General features: G+C 38.3%; 1 protein-coding gene across 1 annotated transcript in view; it reads left to right on the top strand.

Moving 5' to 3' along the window:
• The window catches only part of DPP4 (dipeptidyl peptidase 4), a 68959-nt gene that overhangs the window by 37433 nt on the left and 11655 nt on the right, over positions 1-19871 (top strand). The window contains exons 13-22 of the mRNA XM_054970609.1: positions 271-375; positions 475-542; positions 2260-2313; positions 3413-3531; positions 4146-4193; positions 6163-6261; positions 10810-10879; positions 15054-15248; positions 16820-16874; positions 17957-18056. Coding sequence (XP_054826584.1) covers positions 271-375; positions 475-542; positions 2260-2313; positions 3413-3531; positions 4146-4193; positions 6163-6261; positions 10810-10879; positions 15054-15248; positions 16820-16874; positions 17957-18056 — 913 coding nt within the window. The remainder of the gene's footprint in view (positions 1-270; positions 376-474; positions 543-2259; positions 2314-3412; positions 3532-4145; positions 4194-6162; positions 6262-10809; positions 10880-15053; positions 15249-16819; positions 16875-17956; positions 18057-19871) is intronic.

Raw genomic sequence — 19871 nt, 5'->3', positions numbered from 1 at the left:
GAGGCATCTGGAATCTGTAAAAAAACCCACCAGCATTGAGCCCGTTGCTTTAACAACATGTGGAAACGACCTTGCTTAGCACTTTAGTCCTGAATTGACCCTCCCCTTGAATATATGAATGCTGTTTTGTGTTCTGTTCACTCTTTTAAAAAGTATGTGATGCCTCCTGAGAAATCACAACAGATATTTTCTACTGGAGCTACAGAAATGCAGTATTTTCTTGATACAAGTGTTATAAAACTATACGTAACTATTTGATTTTTTATATAGTTTCAGCCTTCTGAACCTTACTTTGCACCTGATAAGACCAGCTATTACAAAATTTTCAGTGACGAGGAAGGCTATAAGCACATCCACCTTATCGACAGTACAAGAGTAAGTAATAAATATGTGACTTTATTAGTGGTGGATTAATATTCTTATCTCATGGAATTTATATAGTTACCTTCTATCTAACCTTATTTATTTTTATAGGCCGAGAAACGTATTACAGGAGGAAAATGGGAGGTGATTAGTATTGCTGCTGTAACTAATGACATTCTGTGAGTATTCCTTAAATAATTTAATTTTAGATCATAATTTGTTGGGTGTAGGCTTACTGTCATCAAGATAGGCCCTTTTTATTGGGCTTTTAATTCTGTGAATAAAATAATTAAATTTAAAAAAGTTGGGCCCTAGGATAATCCTGGAATTACAGCTGGTCTCTGGACTATGAGATCACTTCCCCAAAGGAAATGACACCTTCAGAAGGTAGACTGTAGGACATCACATACCCACAGAGCATCCAGCCCTTTCCATGCACCACCCATAAATCTCCAAGAATTTCCCAATCTGGAAATCGTCTAAGGGAGAAGGAGTAGGAAAAAAGTACATACATTATGACTGGATTGCATCTACTGCTGATATTTCTCCATTGGGAAACAGAAACTGCCTTTTCTTTTGCAGTCCTCTAGGTTTAAAATTGCTAAATTCTCATATGAGAATTTGTGTAACTATAGATGAACAAATGACTGGCTTTCTACTACAGTGTTAAACTGTGGATGGATGAAAAGATAACACAAGAATCAGATGTCAGTTAGTATAGGGCTTTTGTACCAACCCCATTCTTTTGTCAGTACTGTTAATCCTGTCTCTTCCATTTGGCCTAGGAGGGAACAGTATACAAACTGACAGCTGCGTTGTCTGTTAGATGTGACAAATCAGTCAGCCCGTTTCTTAAACGAAAACACCTCTGGCCCCTGTACAACTAAAGCAAGTGGCATTTAAGTCCGATTCATATCAGTTTGACAAAATTGCTACTTAGAGTTCTTTGATTTGAGTTGAAATATTTGAAAAGTGGTTTATATGTTTGTCAAGTTGAAACATTTTATCTTTAACAGTCTTAAACAGGTCTTGCAAACGGAAGGCCATTCCTGAGTCAATCCATCTCAGGCTAGGTGATCTTCTTTTCCTACTGCCTTCACATTTTCCTAGTATTATTGTCTTTTTCAGTGAGTCTTCTTAATTTCATAGATCATTAGAGAATTACATATTTTAGTCTGACCAGGCATGGAGGCAACTTAAACTATGCTTAATAAGTATTGCACACAAACACAGCTCAGTGTTGGCTCAGTATTTCTCAGTCTCTTAACCATAGTTGCAATACTGCAAGTTGTAACACTGCAAGTTGTAACACTCAGTGTTGGCTCAATATTTCTCAGTCTGTTAACCATAGTTGTAACACTGCAAGTACCCCAGGGGCTAGCAGGTTGTCTCCTCTGTCATGCAGATTTGCCTTCCTTTTGTTTTTAAGTGCTAACCATGGTGGAACATTATGCCAACCATAGTAAAGGATAACCCTCTGATATACTAAGGTTTCTTAAATCTTATGTTTGCTTCTGTAGCAGTTCTTAAAGAATTGTTACGGTATAATAGTTGTGCTAGGTTGTTTTATAAACTTTTTCTTATACTTCTTATTGTGCATTTAAAGATTTTGGCTTAGCTCCAGCAGAAAATCTTCCCTGAAGAGTGGAGCATGACTTCTCTGCCTCTCCCTTCTTGCTCCACCAACAGATGTGCACCAAAATGCTGTTCTTGGGGGACGGGACCCCTGGGAATGAATAAAGGGTGAACCAGAAGTCACAGGAAGTGGGGCTCAGCAAAAACTCTGCCTTGCATGCACAGAAATGAACCCTTTATATTTTGTATGTCACTTTGGATAGTCTTTATTGGAAAGGTGACTATTAAATTGTATAAATAACTTTTTTACTTACTGTATAGGTATTTCATCAGTAATGAGTTCGAAGGCAAGCCAGGTGGAAGAAATCTTCATAAGTAAGGTGCCTTTTCTCCATACTTGTGCTGTGCCCTGTATCCTCATGTCAATAACCAAAGAAAAAATATAGACAATTAATAACAAAGTAGCATTTTTTAGCATTAAACCAAAATGATATTTCCCCCTGAAGATGGTTATGCAAACCTTTTAAAGTGCATGGTAATGTTCTGAAATATCATTCCACGTGCTTTAAAGAGAAAACAAAGCAAAGTTTTGGGGTCTTCTGCTTTAAACTGAGCCAGGCCACAGGTTTATCAAGGTCTGTCTTGTCTACTCTGACTGCTGACATATCTCTAGGGTCTCTAGGTTTTTCACATCACCTGTTACTTGGCATTTTAACTGGAGAGGCTGTGGATTGAACATAGAACCTACTGCATACAAAGTAGATTCTCTGCCACTGAGCTGTGGCCCTTCTCAACATACCTGTGACAGTATGATGTAATTTGGGCAGGATACCAGAACTGGATTTAGTGTGACTGTATAGTATGGCCAGTTTACCTTTGTGGTAATTGAATAGGATTCCTCTTAGGAATGTGTTTTATATGGCAGGAAATGTGCAGTTGTTCAGTAGCCATTGTTTCCCAGTAGCCACTGGGAAATCACATGCTTATGATGGCTGCATGTTTTTCTAAGTGTAAAAGAATTGTGCAGTGTCCGACAGATTGAGCTGTGACAGTGCCATAGGTAAGTTAGATAGATATGTCCTAGAATAATGGTGTATGCTTTAAAAGGCCATATACTCAAAGTACAAATTGAGTGACATACAACAAAAAAAGGAGGTTGATATAGAGTTCTCTAATGAATTGTCATGTTACAGGAGTGGAAAAGATAACTTTTCAGTCATACAGATGGCATTACAAAAAGGAATTACAAATATTGTGGCGGATAGCTTTAACATTAAAACCATTCTTTATTACTTCACTTAGGTGTGTTGAGAAGGGTTGGGGATTATAACTGCTGTGTTTACGATTTCAGGAAGTTGAACCTTTTCACAGGAAGGGATATTCATTCATTTAAATTGTGGTCCAACAGTTGACAGAAAATTATACTGGAATAAAGATCTCAAAATGTTTTATTCATCTTTCAAATCTTTTCTAGAATGGATGTTAGAACTGGCTCAACCACATGCATCAGTTGTACTTTACACAAAGAAAGATGTCAGTATTATACTGCCTCCTTTAGCACAGATGCAAAATATTATAAACTGAATTGTCTTGGTGAGTACAAACGAAGCTAACAGAAATGTGACTCAGTATTTAATGCTTAGGCCTGGCCTGGCTAATTCAGATGCCTCCTTTTGGTTATCTTCCAGAGAGGTCACTTGTATTCCCTTCTGGGCCTGAAGAGATCTCTATTTGTTTCAGACCATAGGTCAGGTCCCAGACTTATAATGAAATTCTAAGCCAAGTGATACCATTGTAGTCAGCAGATTTATACCCTTATTAGGACAGCACTACCAGGCTGTAATTTCTGGTTCAAGCCACAGATCTTCTGATACAGAGTCTGCTTTATATTTCTTGCAGGGAAATGAATGTTATATTGAAGATTGTATATCAAATATTATTAAAAATTACAAAAGATAACGGTAACAATATTTAAATAATGTAGTCATAATGCACTGATTTGAGAGCATTTAAGCCAACATCAGTGGCCTTTAAATGCACTTTAAATCCTGCATTGGATTACGGCCTGTGTCTCAAAGGCCTATATATGCATGAGATTTCCTGTATCTTATGTTGTATGGTGATGTTTGTGTTAAAATCATGGAAATTGTTTTATTAAAAGATTAGTTTAAAAAGCATCTGTATCTGTTACATTCCATTAACAACAGGTCCTGGACTGCCCTATTTCACCTTGCATGACAGCAGTACAGATGAAGGTATGCTTGGTTTTATTAATAACTTATTTTAGGAGTGCTGAATGCATCTTTATGCTTGAAATCAATGGGCTTAGACTGGAGTAACTCTGCTTAGGGTTCATAGTTCTTTTCACCCCCACTTTACCCTCAGAACAACCCTGTGACATAAGTTTGGCTGAGAGAGAAGCAGACCGATTGGCCCAAAATTACCCAATAAAATGAGTAGAAATTTGAATCTGGGTCTTGCCAGTCCTAATCCGACACTCTTAACTGCTACACCACACAGACTGTACAGAGTCTGTAGTTGGATTGGATAGACACCATACAGGAAGGACTCTATCCTGGGAAAAGAAGCCAGAGGAGAGTTAGCAGCACGACTTCTGTGGGACTTGTGAGAAAGTATTATGCAAAAAAGGACTGAATTAATCATACGTATTATTTGCAAAGAGCCCAAAACTCTGATGGCAAAGACCTGGGAGAAGAGCCTGTGAAGTAAACCTGACAAACTGGGAGTTTTGCCAATGGGGCTCATATCTGTCATAGATGTCAAATGCTGAAGGATTATGGGGGGAAAATCTTCTTGTTGTTATGAAGGGGACAGTATAGGCTATTCAGTTTTTTGTTTCTATTGCTGTTCCTGTGTCCCTTTCTCCTCCATTAACTTCCTTTACTTCTGCAGGCAATTCTTAATATGTTTGAGCTCAGTCTTATACATGGTTGCTTAGAAGTAAGTCCTACAGTATTAAATGGGATGCACTCCAGTCCCAACAGGAACCATTTCAACCTTAGTATCAAGAAGAGCCCTCTTTTTGTTTGCATATTTTGCATAGAAAAATGCTGATGCTGGAACTATATGAACCCTTGGGGAAAGCAGTTTTTAAATACTTTGTTGTTGCAGTTAAGAATACAACTGCATGATAATAATCACGATGAAAGATGTAGAATCCAACTTTCAGAATTCGACTTTCAGAACAAGTTAAAGCATATGCATCATGTATTTCAAAATCAGGAATTAGCTGTAATTCAATCAAACATAAAGCTAAACAAAGAGAACTCCTTTATATCTTTTTAAGATTGCATGGTTATTCTTACAAAAGTGAAGAAAGTGTGAGCTAAATGAAATGTGGGAAGGGCTGGAGTCAGGAATAAGTGATCCTTTTTCCTTATGCATATGAGAATTACCCATTGTTAGAGAAAGGTAATGCTCTGCATGTAAAAATGGGGAACAATTATGTGAGAAGTTATATGACCCAGACTTATTAAACATGCAAAGTCCCTTCACAGTTCCGTGTTTAAGGTTTATACCAGTCTCAGCTTTGCTGATCTTATGACAGATCTACAGAAAGGGCCTGCATGTCTTTTTCCTATTACATGATCATGTGTGTGTGAATGAAGCAACCATATGTGGTCAGGGCCAATCACTTGCCCTCCTCCCTTCTAGATGGGTGTAAACTGGGTCTTAATGGAACTGATTCCCACATTAGTTCATTGTAAATTACTTACCATGTGCACTGCTTTAATTAACATGTTACAACTTCTGCATCTGATGAACTTTTTGAATGGTATTTTCTAGGGTTGATGGGCACTTAAGAAAGGAATTCTCTTGTTCAGAGATCCCTGATATTTTTGAGCCTGCAGGTATCTTTGGAATTCTGAGGTAGGATGGTTGGCGCAACTACAAAATGGCTGCCACAAGAAGCAGAGCCAGCCACAAAATGGCAGCTGCAACTTACCTTCAGTCATACAGTGAAGATCCTTGTGCTGCTGAAGTGATGTGCTTTTTGAATCTGCGCAGCTAATCACATCTTCAGTGGTCTATCAGAAGCCTTGTTTGGCAAAAGCTCCGCCAGCCTTGCCTACTTTCTAAAAACTTGGCATACTCCTGACAATGTGTCTGTGGGCACCATTGTTCCCACAGGCACCACATTGGGGACCCCTGCTGTTGCTATTAGTAAGCATAACTGCCTTGTATTTTTTTTTTAATATTTAGCTATTAAAATATTGGAAGACAATAATGATCTCGACAGTTTGTTGAAGAATATCCAGATGCCCTCCAAAATAGTCAAAAACATTACGCTGCATGAGGAGAGTAAGTTTACAAATTATTAATAACTTTATAATAATTTTAAATTTGTCATTTTCAAGAAATAGGTATATGTTTAGAATATCCTTGTGGAGTCCTAATTTGCAGATGTATTTATCAGTCACTGATTTAAGCGGACCATCTCTCATATGATAATTGACATTGCTTCCTATGAGAAGGTGAACCTGTGTATGCAGGCAATCATTTTGCAGTCATGAGAAATTATTCATTATGTCTAATATTTACAGGCAACTTGTTTAGAGTTGTCATGCTGTTTCTTGCTAGACTCTGGTTTGCCATGTGAACACTTGAATTGTAGATTAGTAACAATCACTATTGTCGGTTTTTTTCTGTGATCCTGTGCACATTATATGGAACGACCGATTGAATATAGTAGAACTTGCTTTTGAGTAAGCATTCATCAAAATAGTTATGTCCAGCAAAATTTTGTCAAGTTTTATAGTTCCAAAAGAGCAGCTATGTAAGTCCGTTGCATCAAAAATAAACAGGAAGCAAGTGGTACCTAAAAGATTTAACCACATTTTGTTCCTCCATAAGTTTTGGTGGACAAGAGCCCACTTCTTCAGATGTCCAGTTCCTGGAACAATCCACGATGCCAACTTTGTCCCCTTATATACTCAGACAATATTATTACAGGGCCTAAGAATAATAGCTATCTTGAGCTTATCCTCCACTGTGTGTGTGCACACGCATTATATCTGCGCCTAGCATCCCTAAAGTATGACATATTTATTCAGTTAAAATATACTTTTCCCATTTATTAAAGTCACCCAAAGCACAACCCTTCTTAAATTTAATATTCCTAGCCTCTGTAGGTAAGGAACTAAACTTCTCCTTTCAGTTGACTCCACCATGTCTATACTGGGAAACAATTTCTTATTTGTATTAAATTGCATACTTTTTTAGTTGATACATAGTAAAGCCACTGTGTGACCTTTAAAATGCCTGATACGTCATGGTTTCGAAGCCTAGTTGTTAATGACCTGGGGGATTTGGTTACACAAAGAACTGGGTGAACATACATATACAGTTCCTGGTTTCAGGTCTTCATATGAGGCTTTTTCTTAGGGAAGGATTTTAACCATCATTGATATTTTTTAAAAGTATTTATGTTATTTATAGTCTGCCTTTCTCACTGAGACTCAAGGCATATTATACAGTGTAAGATGATACAATCAGCAGCCAGGACAGCCAATAAACAACGCAGCAGGGATTGGATTGCAGAAATATAAAAACAAGCAGAATCCACTGAAACAATACTGAGACAAAGCATAAAGATTTAAACACAACACGTTAAATGATGCAATAATTACAGAGTAGGAGCATACTTACAGCATAGACAGTTCCCAGTAGTGTAATCAACAGTCCCTACCATTTTACCAAAGCATCTTTCGGAACCATTTCCTTACAGTACAGCCCAGTTACCTGTGTAAAAAAGCTGTCCTAAATATTTCAGTTTTGCATAGTTTGCAGAAAGCCAGGAGGGTGGGAGCCTTTCTACGCTCACTAGGCAGGCCATCCCATAAAGTGAAGGCCCAAAGTGTGTGTATATGAGCAGTTGTTGATTTTGCTCATTTTAAAGGGTGGCACCTGTGGAAGGCCCTGCTCAGGTGAAGCTGCTGTGGTGAAGCATGAGAGGAGCAGTCTTGCAAATATGAGGAATCAGAGCCATGAAGGGTTTCGTATGTGATTGCCAATACCTTGAATGGAACACAGTAACTGATGGGTGGCTAGTGACTGCAGGATGGGAGTAATATGTGGTGTTCTGCACCAAAGTATATAGAGTGCATTAAAGTAGTCTAGTCTCAGTGTTACTATGGCATGGATCCAAGTGACCAGTTCAGCTGTGTCTAGGTAGGGGACTGTTGTGGTCTAGACTGGGTAGGAAGAAATCATTTTTTGCAGATTTTCCAGCTTGCTTCTCCAGCAGTAGTACTGGACCCAGTTCAAAACTGAGGCTCTTAACAGAGTCAGCAAGGGTCAGCTGAACCCCATAAAAAGTGTCCTTCAAGTTCTCCGTGTTCCCAACCAGCATCACTTTAATCTTTTCTGTGTTCAATTTCAGTTTGTTTGCTTCCTGCCATTTGGCCACAGCAGTCAGGCAGCGACTTAGGATCTCTACTGCATCAGCAGGGAATTTGGATAGAGAGAGAATAGAGCTGGGTATCATCTGCATATTGACGGCATCCAATTCCATTGCTAGTAATAATTCCTAAAGGCTTTACATAGAGGTTGAATAACACAGGGGATAAGGTTGCACGCTGTGGAACTTTGGAAGTTAATTCTAACACTGAAGATAGCTGGTTTCTAATGGCAACCTGTTGAGTCCATTCTATAAGGAACAGTTTAAACCAGTCTAAGGCACATCCCCTGATAATCTGCTTCTGCCTCCAAATGTGTCAACAGGATGGCATGATCTACCATATCAAAGGCTGTGAGATTAGTGACTTCCAGGAGAGAGAGTGTTATTTGAAGAAAGGTCTATCAGCAGAGTTGTATAAAATGATGATAAGAAGGAGTCACTACAGAGACTCCAATAAGCATTTGTGGGATAGAACTATCGGGGCATATAGAGAACTGTTTAGATTTATTAGTGATAGGGGTTATGTTTATCTTTAAGAGAGTCACAGTACATAATTCTGTATTGGTGGTATCTAAGCCCTAGGTAGTTAAATAAAATCTTTAATACAAATGTGTTTAGATGTTGGAAATATTAAAAAACTAATTTTGAACATATTGTAGAAGTACAGAGATGCTTTACTAGAGAAGTATAGAGATGCTTTACTGGAGTCAGATTATTAGAGCCATCACAGACAATGGACACTCAGCTAAATTTTTACCTAGTGCCATTTATTCTGAATCTGTAATCCATGTAATTGGAAAATATGCTCTAAATATTGAATATATTGATTGCTTCAAAGGTAGTATAGGTGCAGCATTGGAAGAAAGCAACTTCCCCTTCACTAACAGAGTGGCAATTTAAAATACTTAATTTAGTGGAAATAGACATTTTGTGTACAAAACAGAAACATTATGGATAAATGGAACCTATTTATTGTTTTCTGGAGTTCAGTTTTGTGTGGTGGTTAGACAGTCAGACTAGGATCTAGAACACCCGATCTACCATGAAAGGTTGCTGGGTGGCCTTGGGCCAGTCACACTGTCTCAGCCTAACCTCCCTCACAGAATTGTTTATGAATAAAATGGAGGAGAGGAGAATGATGTAAGCCACTTTGGGTACCTATTGGGGAGAAAAGGTGGAGAATAAATAAAGTTAAATAAATAAATACAAATATTTGTGCCAGAAGATTTGTATGGGTTTTTTAATAGAATTTTTTTTTTTAAGAAAAAAGTTCTAGCTAGTCAGGAGCCACTGCATTTCATCCCCAAAAGTGGGTTCCATAAAAGCTTACGCTGCAGTAAAATACTGTTAGTCTTTGTGGCACTGCAAGACTTCCATGTAGCTTTATGCACTTCTCTTTCTACTATCCTTGTTTCTGCCTCCCTTATCCTGTACGTTTGTATCTTTGAACTTCTTTCTTTTCTCTGCAGTAACCTTTTTACATGGGCAAAAGATGTGATTTTGGAGCACAATTTGAAATATAAACATGGTTATCTGCTTATCACTTCATATTCATCCTTTTTTTCCCCTTGCTGCTTTACCTGTCCGGGGTAGGAGCTAATAGGTAAGACAAATTCCTTTGTTTTGCTGGACAGGGCTATCCATTGAATTTAGCATATTTTCTAATGCCAGTCAACAACCTAATACTAAAATTTTGATTATCAGTAGCACCAGGATCCTATTCAGAAGGGATAGTTCTTTCCTATATGTTTTACTTATTACTATGATTAATTTTTTAATGTCGACATGACTAGATGTAGATGTCATAGACAACAGTCCTTTTGTTTAAAAGGAAAGGATGGTAGTTTTATCAGTATGGATCACATTGCTCCAAATACTATTTCATATACTGTTTAAACGCACAGTTTTTTTCCTAATTTTGCAATGACTATATTGAACATCTTAAAATCTTTCTAAAAACCTTGCCTCTCCTGAAATGGTCCCTGTAGTAAAGACAACCATATAAGACATACCAGTTTTAGCTTAAAAAAAAAACCAGAGTTATTCTCGTGTTTCGTTTTTATACTAGGTATTCACAATTTTGCTTGTTTTTACCCACACTACACATTTCATCTCACATAATTAAAAGCCACTTAAAATTTGGATACTTGTATTCTGCATGTTTGCACATGACACTTTTCTACAAACCTGCTCATAACTCAACATTTTCATTTCATTCAGTAGTTTATAAGCCATTTTTTCAGACGTATTATCCTGTCCTGTGCAGACTGAAAATGCCCTAAGATGCACTGTAGTTATTTATTTAATTAATTAGATTTCTAGACCGCTCTCCCCGCATGATTGATTCATTCAGCTAAGAAAATGTAGTTTGATGGTGGCTGTCCTACTGCCAAAAGCCGAAAGGGCATCTCTCATTTGCATCAGTGATCACTTTTTATTCTTCCTTCCAGCCTTCTGGTACCAGATGATCTTACCTCCTCATTTTGATGAATCAAAGCAATATCCTCTACTGATCGATGTGTAAGTCTAAGAAAATGTTACCATTTTCTTCCAAAGGTTTCTGAAGTAAATTTGAGCAAACACAAACACCTGTTTTGAAATACTAGCTTTAAAAAAAAAATCAAGGTTCCAAAATTTTGGCGGGGTTCTCGTTTTTCTTTTAGTATGTAACATATTTACTTAAATTATATTGCATACTGCAAAAATATGCTGATAAACATTAATGACATCCCACTCATTAGAAGAAACAGAAGCAATCCCCAAGAATGCTTCTTAATATTCCTTCCATCCTTCCACCCACATATAATATGTATAAATAACCTGTAGATCACAATGATTCAAAGGGTACAGTTCTACTTTCAAGGCTTTACACTTTGGCTGCTAGTTAGTATTTTATGCCTATTTCTTCCTTTCATGAAGGAGGAGGAAAGGCAAAACAGAAACTGTCAGGCCCTGGCAGTGAGATCCCCATGGCACTCCACTGCACACACTCCAGTGTATGAGTGAAAGTTACTTTATTAGAGATCCATCAGTATCATCATAGACAGGCAAGGATATTGGCAGAAGTGGCATGTAAAGGTTTGGAGGGGTTAGTTATAGGGCAACTTCCCGCCTGTAGGATTTGGACGGTTAGGATTCTGGCACAAAAGAGCCAGGAAGGGGTGGGAAGGGGTTTTGAGATAGGAGTGAAGGCGAATTGGAGGAGAGAAGCAAAAATGAAGCCATTTCCGTTCCCAGGCACAAGCCGGCTTTCAAGGACATATTCTCAAGCGGCTGCAAAAACAAAAGTAGACACCACAGTAGTCACTTGTAAGATAAGCAACTTCCAGCCGAACAGGCCCCTGATAGGGAACTTCATATACTCTCAGAGGATCAGTACAGAGCACAGAATACAGAAAAATACTCATGGCAGATATGTAGACAGACATATATGACAGAAACACTTGCTGAATAACAGTGAAATACACAAATATTTCTAGCAATAGTGAAACATGGATTCGTTTATTAAACATATCTAATAGTGATAGGTGGCCTTCCCTCTGACATAGGTAAAAAACTTTGTAAGTGCCTTGGAGTCTGGTTATATTTTCCTAGAAATCTAAGGTAATTCTGCAGTTTGCACAATAATATTGAGCTTTTAAAAAAAACGCTTCAGTAAACTCTTTCAAAAGCAACAAATGATAATCTACGTAAAGCATATGCAGATATTGCAACCCTTGGCCAATATCTTGGATTGTCTAGCAACCCACCTTTTTTGTTTATATATGCCACAGGAAAGAAGTAGTTACGGTTGCTAATGGTAGCTAAACCTTGTAAATCCCAGTTTAGGTTAACTATCTTTTTTTCTCTAGGAAGCAATGTGTTGTGGGGGAGATCCCTCATCTAATCTTGAACCTTGACTGGCAAAGAAGCACAAGTTTGGGGTTGGTCAGTGACCACTGCCTAGTTCTCATTTATGTTATAAATGCCAAGACTGTACCACTTGACAGTGCAGTGGGGCTTCATTTAACTGAATGCTCCTCAATATTTAAATCTCCATGATAAAAGTTGGATGTTGTGTGAAAAGAGGCTTCTAGGCTAAGCCTTCTCCAACTGGCTCTGTGTGTGGAGGGATTTTCTAATATGGAAAACCATGTGATACCTAATATCTGAAGTGGTTCAACCCAAGCACAGCTATTCTATGAGGACTAGGGGTGAACACTGCTCACCATCTAACAACTTGTTCATTCCATCTTTTGTGCTACATTTGAAACATCATGGCCCCATGACTTGGCAGGAGATGTGACTGTCTTGCAAACAGTAAGAAAAGTGCTGCTTTGAGCTTCAGTAAAGCGGAAAACCCAAGGAGGTTCACATCTCTAGTGACAAACTGAAAAACAAAACAAACATATCAACCTAAAGTTCGTCGTGGTTCATCAGAAATGGGATCTGACAAACCTCCGGTTTGCGAACCACGAACTGGCTTGGTTTGTGCCGAACTTGGTTCATATTTCAGTTCGTGCCCATGTCTAGTTTACATACTGGGTCAGTCATAGTGACAAGCCATGTTTTGGCTGTTGTGTGCATGAACTGTTGTGATGCTTTGATTTTCAAGACTGCTGTTCTGCTTAGTGTAAAGAGTCATGGCCAGTTTTTACATATTTCATATGTAAAACTGAAATAGCCTTTGAGCCTCTGTCGTGCCATTTATGTTAGCATCAGATCATGATTTGTACAGAAGAAGCCATGGAAGAGGGTCATGTGTTAACTTAAACAATCACATAGAACAATGTAGATTTAGCATGTGTACTATTGCCTTATATGCATGAAGAAGACTATATGGGGATGGGTTGAGGAGGGAAGAGCTTGCCTTTATCAGCCATATAAAATCAATTTGTAACAAAGAAAAGTAGCCTCCGGTAAGTTCTCAGATGTGTCTTTCCTAGAAGGTGTTGATTTCCCCTTACATTTACTGATGTCATTTGGAAACAAGGGCACACAGGAGGTGCTCATTAGCTTGAAGGGCAAAAAGGATTCTGCTGAAAACAGCTGTTTTGTTAATTCTCTTGAGATGCAGTTCAGAGCCTATTAAAATCAATTGAAAGGCTCCCACTGACATTTGTATGATCTCTGAATCAAGCCCACAATGTGCTATGGCAACAACTAAGGAGAAAACAATTACCAACTGATATTTACTGTAAAATAAATGAACGTGGACTAGGAAATTGTGCTGTATGTTTAACACAATTAGTAAAAATTTATTGTCCTTATCCTGAACCTGCAAAGGCAACTCAGAAACATTGACAAAGGATGTACAATCATCGAGCTCTGAACATATGCTCTTTATTTCATTCTTCTCTCACACTACTATGCACATATTAATGTATATGCATTAATTACCTTCCTTCTTCTAATTGCAAATTACAGAAATTTGCTGTTCATAATAAATAAAAAAGCAAACATTCTATATTTACTGAAAATTGGCTCTCTGGGGAATATATTATGTGTTAGTTGCAACTGTTTAGGCTTTCTGTGATCCTATTAATTGTATTTCTTTAAGCTTAATGGTGTTACATAATTATCACTTGAATTATTAATTATTTGCCTACTTAACATTTCAATGAGCAGTAATGAACAAGCCCTTTCCTTATTAAAATCCCAGACAATGAAAATGATTCTTGCTATTTCTGCTTCCGATCTTTGTTAAGTCGCTTGGGAAAGCATGTGGTTTTTTGATGACAAGCATTTCAGTGGACATGGATTTAGGAATAGTATTTAAAAACAAAACCAGAACTTCTCTACTACTAGCGAGGGCTAGTGCTTCCCTGGAGACCATAATCACTGAATTTCCCATTACACCCGCTGTCCTTGAGGACTGCCATTGTGGTATTTGCTGAAAGAGCTTCCTGTTGATGACATGGTGATAAAGATGGCTTGCATGACTATGGGATAGGTTCCCCCTGAAATCTAAGGCAATCAAACAATGACATCTCACAGGTATTGAGAACAATAATCTGACATGGTACCTCTCACTGTGGATAGCTATGCTAAATTTGATTTTTTTTTCAAAATGAAAATTATTAACAGTTTTAAACCAAGAATGAATTCTTATATGTTTAGCAGTTGTTGAAAATAATATTACCCAGTTAGATTATGCTTAATGACCAAACAAAGGCAGGTACTTTGTTACTCCATCTGTGCCAATGAACCATCACATTTTACAAAACCATATTTAAAGAAAGCCAACACTGTGACCCATAGAGATCCTAAGTAATTATACAGGCATTAGCACATAAATGGTACATTCTTTAATCAAGTGTTTGCCCTGAAGTCTTCTGTGTGTGTGTATGTGTGTGCGTGTACATGGGTGCACGTGTGTATTATTAAGGGCTTGTAATTTTACTCCGCAAACAAAAGGATTTTTTTTTATTCCAATGGATTTCATCATCAGTGGAATAAACATTGTATGAGGTTTTGATATAAAATGCTTAAGCCACTGAAACACAGTAAAAAAATCAGAATTTTTGCAGACATGTTTAATGTTATCAGTGGAAAGCCTGCTAAAATGAAAACATGTTGCAGAACTTCTGAGAGGCTCATATGAACTGGCTGTAGTTCTTGAATGTACTGACTTTGGTAGTATTTTCCTATTTACTGTGAAACAAATATTTAATAAAGTAACATGCACAAAATCACCCGAAACTCTTTGTCACAGGTATGGAGGACCCTGTAGTCAGAAAGTAGATTTTGCCTATCGAAACAATTGGGCTGTCTATCTTGCAAGCACAGAACAGATTATTGTGGCTAGCTTCGATGGCAGAGGGAGTGGTTATCAAGGAGACAAAATCATGCATGCAGTATATCGAAGGCTTGGGACCTACGAAGTAGAAGATCAGATCTTAGCAGCCAAGTAAGCAGATTATTATGTTTCTTAACAACTCTTTCTCTTATGCCTCTCTGCTTGGCCATGAGCATTTGAATGGGATAGGCAAGAATATTTCCTTCCCTTTTTAGTAGACAAATCATGAAGAATAAGGATAGGCAGTTAAAAAGATAATTCCAATGGAAAAAAGAAGCCAGTGATAGAAATGAAATACTTAGCCAGGTTCTTCTTTTGTATGGTTCTTCTATGACTGATATCCAAGGAAGTGCTTAATAACATGCTATGTTGGAGTTTTGACTTTTTTTACTTGGAGCAGCAAACCTTCCCCATATAATTTTTTTTGAAAGTGTTCCTTAGTTTCAGAGGTGCCCCATGGTGCAGAGTGGTAAGCTGCAGGAGTGCAGCCCAAGCTCTGCTTACAACCTGAGTTCAATCCTGGCGGAAGCCAGGTTCAGTTAGCCGGCTGAAGGTTGACTCAGCCTTCCATCCTTCTGAGGTCGGAAAAATGAGTACCCAGTTTCTTGGGAGTAAAGTGTAGATGACCCCGTAACAAAAAGTCTACCAAGAAAACATGGTGCAATGTCTCCCCATGGGTCAATAATGACTCAGTGCTTGCACAGGGGAATACCTTTCCTTAGTTTCAAAAGCACTCTGCTGTGAGACAAGGGGAAGTTGCTGTTAAATAAACGCAGGCATTCCATTGCTTTTGGGCATACAGAACTAGTCGTGAGATTCTTTGAATCCCAACTATATATCCATGCTGGCCACTATAAATTGATAGATAATATGGACAATGTAAGAGGAACTGTGAACTACGGAACAGTTAGCTCCCTTTTTTAATGGTTACAGATTTGTCCTGCTAAGTCACTTGAGAAAAAAAACACAGAAAAGCAATATATTGTCGAAGGCTTTCATGGCCGGAGAACATTAGTTGTTGTAGATATTCCGGGCTGTATGGCCATGGTCTTGGTATTGTAGTTCCTGACGTTTTGCCAAAAGCTGTGACTGGCATCTTCAAAGGTGTAGCACCAAAAGACAGAGATCTCTCAGTGTCAATGTGTAGAGAAGATGTTAGCAGGTAATTTATATCTACTCAGGAAGGTGGGTTTGGGCTGAGTCATCCTGTAAGAGTTTCCCAGGGTCTGGAATGCTAATAGGGGGAAGCTTGACTGTATCCTGAAGCTTCAACCTCCTCAGGATACAGTGAAGCTGTGTCCTGAAGATCTCTGTCTTTTGGTGCTACACCTCTGAAGATGCCAGTCACAGCTGCTGACAAAACGGCAGGAACTGCTTTGCCATATTTCGATATGCCATTGTTGTCCCTGATCTTTCTATATGAATGAATCTACCATTGTCAATTTAGTGTTTCAAACAAGGCTGGCTTTGAGGTTTGCACATTTTATTCAGCTATTTTGTGACTGTCAAATGAGGCCTCTTAAACTTATTTACCTTTAAAGACAGATTTTCAGACATTGCGTAGAAGAAGTTGGAGACAATCCATGCATAATATTTTCTTACCAGTAATGTGTACTTGAAATCACTGTTTTTTTCTTTTATGTGTGCACATGCCTTGTGTATCTTCTGTTCTTTTTTCACAGAGAATTTTCAAAAATGAGCTTTGTTGATCCAAAGAGAATAGCTATTTGGGGTTGGGTAAGTATTACTAATCCTCTTGAGAATGACAAAACATATATATTGCTAAAGAAATATGTATTACTAAGCAAGATTGGGAAGGCATGGTATAGCCCAAGATTGGGAAGGCATGGTATAGCCCAACTTTGTCAGATCTTGTGAGCTAAGGAGTGTCGATACGTGGATGGGAGACTACCAAGGAAGACTCTGTAGAGGAAGGCAATAGCAAACCACCTTTGCTTTTCACTTGCCTTGAAAGCCCTTTGCTGGGGTCACCATAAATCAATTGTGACTTAACAGCATGTACACACACACAAGCAAAGTTACACCCTTCTTATAGCCTTAATGGATTTAGATGGCTGTAACTGATTAGGATTACACTGTGATTAGGATCATCTGTGTTTTGGGAAATGGAGATCTGGAGCCTAAGCATATGTTCTGATTCACTGTCTTTGAGGATGAAATGTCCCCCTCTCAGAATAACCAATAGTGGTGGAGGCAGATTCCAGAATATGAAACTCCCCTGTAACTTTTTACAAGCCCGGCCCAGACTCTTCCAAACTTGAGCCTAGCTCATGAGTTCATCACTAACCAGCCTTTCCTGCCAGTTTCCAACCCCTGAAAGACCTTTACCCTTGCAAAGGGAATGAGAAACGCTCCGTGTAGGTCTCTGCTGCAGGTTTTCCCCACTCTCACCAGGGTAAGTTGTTGGCGGAGTGGATAGCGTGCCAGTTCCCTTGTGTGTGGTTTTTCTCAGAAAGACCTAAGCTGTCCCCAAAAGCTCTTTCTGAGCTGAAGACACACAACTCCAAGAATTCATCCTTCAAAACTCAGTAACAGATCAGTGCACTGAAGAGCCAAGGAGGGCAGAATGTCCAGTCTGATGCCCCAGGGAGTCCTCCTCAACTTCCATATCTTGCCCTTTAGACATCTACAGTCTGAGTACAGTGCTCAAATCCTCGTACACCTCTCTGCAGCCTGATTTACACCCAACACATTGAGGCACCGGCAGAAAGCTCTTTAAACCACCCACTCCACATCTGTGAATAGCAATAGAGAGTGCTCAACTTGTTTTTAAATAACAGCATTTCTTTTTCTCCCAGTCATATGGTGGTTATGTGACCTCCATGGTGCTTGGATCAGGAAGTGGCGTGTTTAAGTGTGGGATAGCTGTTGCTCCCGTGTCACGCTGGCAATTTTATGGTATGTGATTGTTTGTAAGAAAAGTGAAGAACTGTCTAGTAAAGCAGTCTCAAACTTGCAAATGTTATATATGTTTTACCATGTATATGTACACGTTTGAGTGGCATAAAATTTTATATTGACTGCATACTCCTCCCACATAAAGTGCCATTTGGTCTGCTTTCATGAACTCATGTGAGGTATTACACAGTGTCCCTGGATCATATTTTCCATTGAAAAACTTGGATGTGAAAAGGAAAATAATCTGCTTAACCTTTAAAAGGCACAAAATTACTTAATATTTGAAATTTTACTATAATGCAAATGTCTGCATTTGCATTCCTCAAGTGCCATGTGTTCCGAAGTGTTGTGGGATCATTTCTGAATGCCATAAAATTCATTATCACTGCTACTAACTTCTTGTGCTTTCAGTGAGCTCTTGGAAAAAAGGGTCACATTCTTTAATACTTGACAGGAATATTTGTCCATTGAATCTCATTGCTGATAAGGTCTCCTATGTTCAGCTAGGTATTAAAATCTGTTTTCTAAAAAAAAGCTTTAAAAATTATAACATTCACACAGATTAGTATTTACTATTACGAAGAAACAACATTTACAGTGCCTTTGCAAGCAGAGTTACAGTCTTCTAAGTCTGCTAAAGTCAATAGGTTTAGAAGGATGGAACTCTGCTTTGGATGGCGTTGTTAATCTACACAAAATAAAGGAACACTGGGGCACTGAATAGCGCTTGGGTATTTCTGGCAGAATTCAGCTTGTCTTTAGGTTTGAAGTCCTTACCTCCTTTATAAGATTTGAATATTATAAAATAGGAAGTTCCTATATTTTCCATAAGAAAGGACCTTGAGATACACTTTCAGTCTCTTGTTACAACAGAAAATTTGCTGTTTTTAAAAAGAGAAATATATAATCACTTTCTCCTTGTCAGTCAATTGGATTGCCAAACAGGCCCAAGGAGAAGGTCAGAATGGATTCTTGCATACTTGGTGGAGGGTTGGGGAGCCGAGAGGCTTGTGCTATGCAGAGGAAAGTTGTGTGTTCAAAAAACAACGCACACCCAGATTTCCCTTTACTTCTCAAAATCTGGTAGACACTGATGATTATGGAGATATACTGTTGTAGAGTACTTCCAAATGTGGGCAGCTGAGAGAATTGTGATGTATCATATCTCTGCAGGGAGTTAGTCTCTAGGAAAACAGGCAACTTGCTTAGCCCTGTATTATTATTATTATCATTATCATTATTATCATTACTACTACTGCTGCTGCTACTGCTACTACAACTACTACTACTACTTTTTTGGTTGAGAACTCCCTGTAATATATCACGATAACCTGCTGAACCCAACCGCCTTTCCTTGTTTCGCATAAGGATAAGAATAGGATAATATGTAATTTATTTTTAAAATAATAAACTCAAAGGTGAAAATCTGTACTAATTAATAATTATAGCTTAGTTTCAGGAAAGTAGCCCTATTGGTCTGTAGTAGAACAGCAAGATTTGAGTCCAAAAAGATTTTCGAGAATCAAAACTCCCTTCTTCAGATAGCTGAAGAAGGGAGCTTAAAGCTAGTTGTTCTGTAAGGTGCCATTGAACTTAAATCCTGCTGTAATTATTGCTTGAGATAAGTGTCTGTGTGTGGGAGGTTATAAAATTACTATATGAACCAATATCATGGCTTAGTAAGCAGTCCCTTATTCTCTTTTTTTCCTTAACACATATTAAAACTTGTTCACTGTGAAAAGCCCATTTCTGGCCATTACGGCCAGGGTTGCTATTGTCCTGGCCCCTTCAAGAAAATTGAGGATGGAAATCAGT

The sequence above is a fragment of the Eublepharis macularius genome, chromosome 2 (genome assembly GCF_028583425.1).
Source record: "Eublepharis macularius isolate TG4126 chromosome 2, MPM_Emac_v1.0, whole genome shotgun sequence".
In the NCBI taxonomy this organism is placed as follows: Eukaryota; Metazoa; Chordata; class Lepidosauria; order Squamata; family Eublepharidae; genus Eublepharis; species Eublepharis macularius.
The sequence above is the reverse complement of the archived record's forward strand: the minus strand, read 5'-3'. Positions and strand labels throughout refer to the sequence as shown.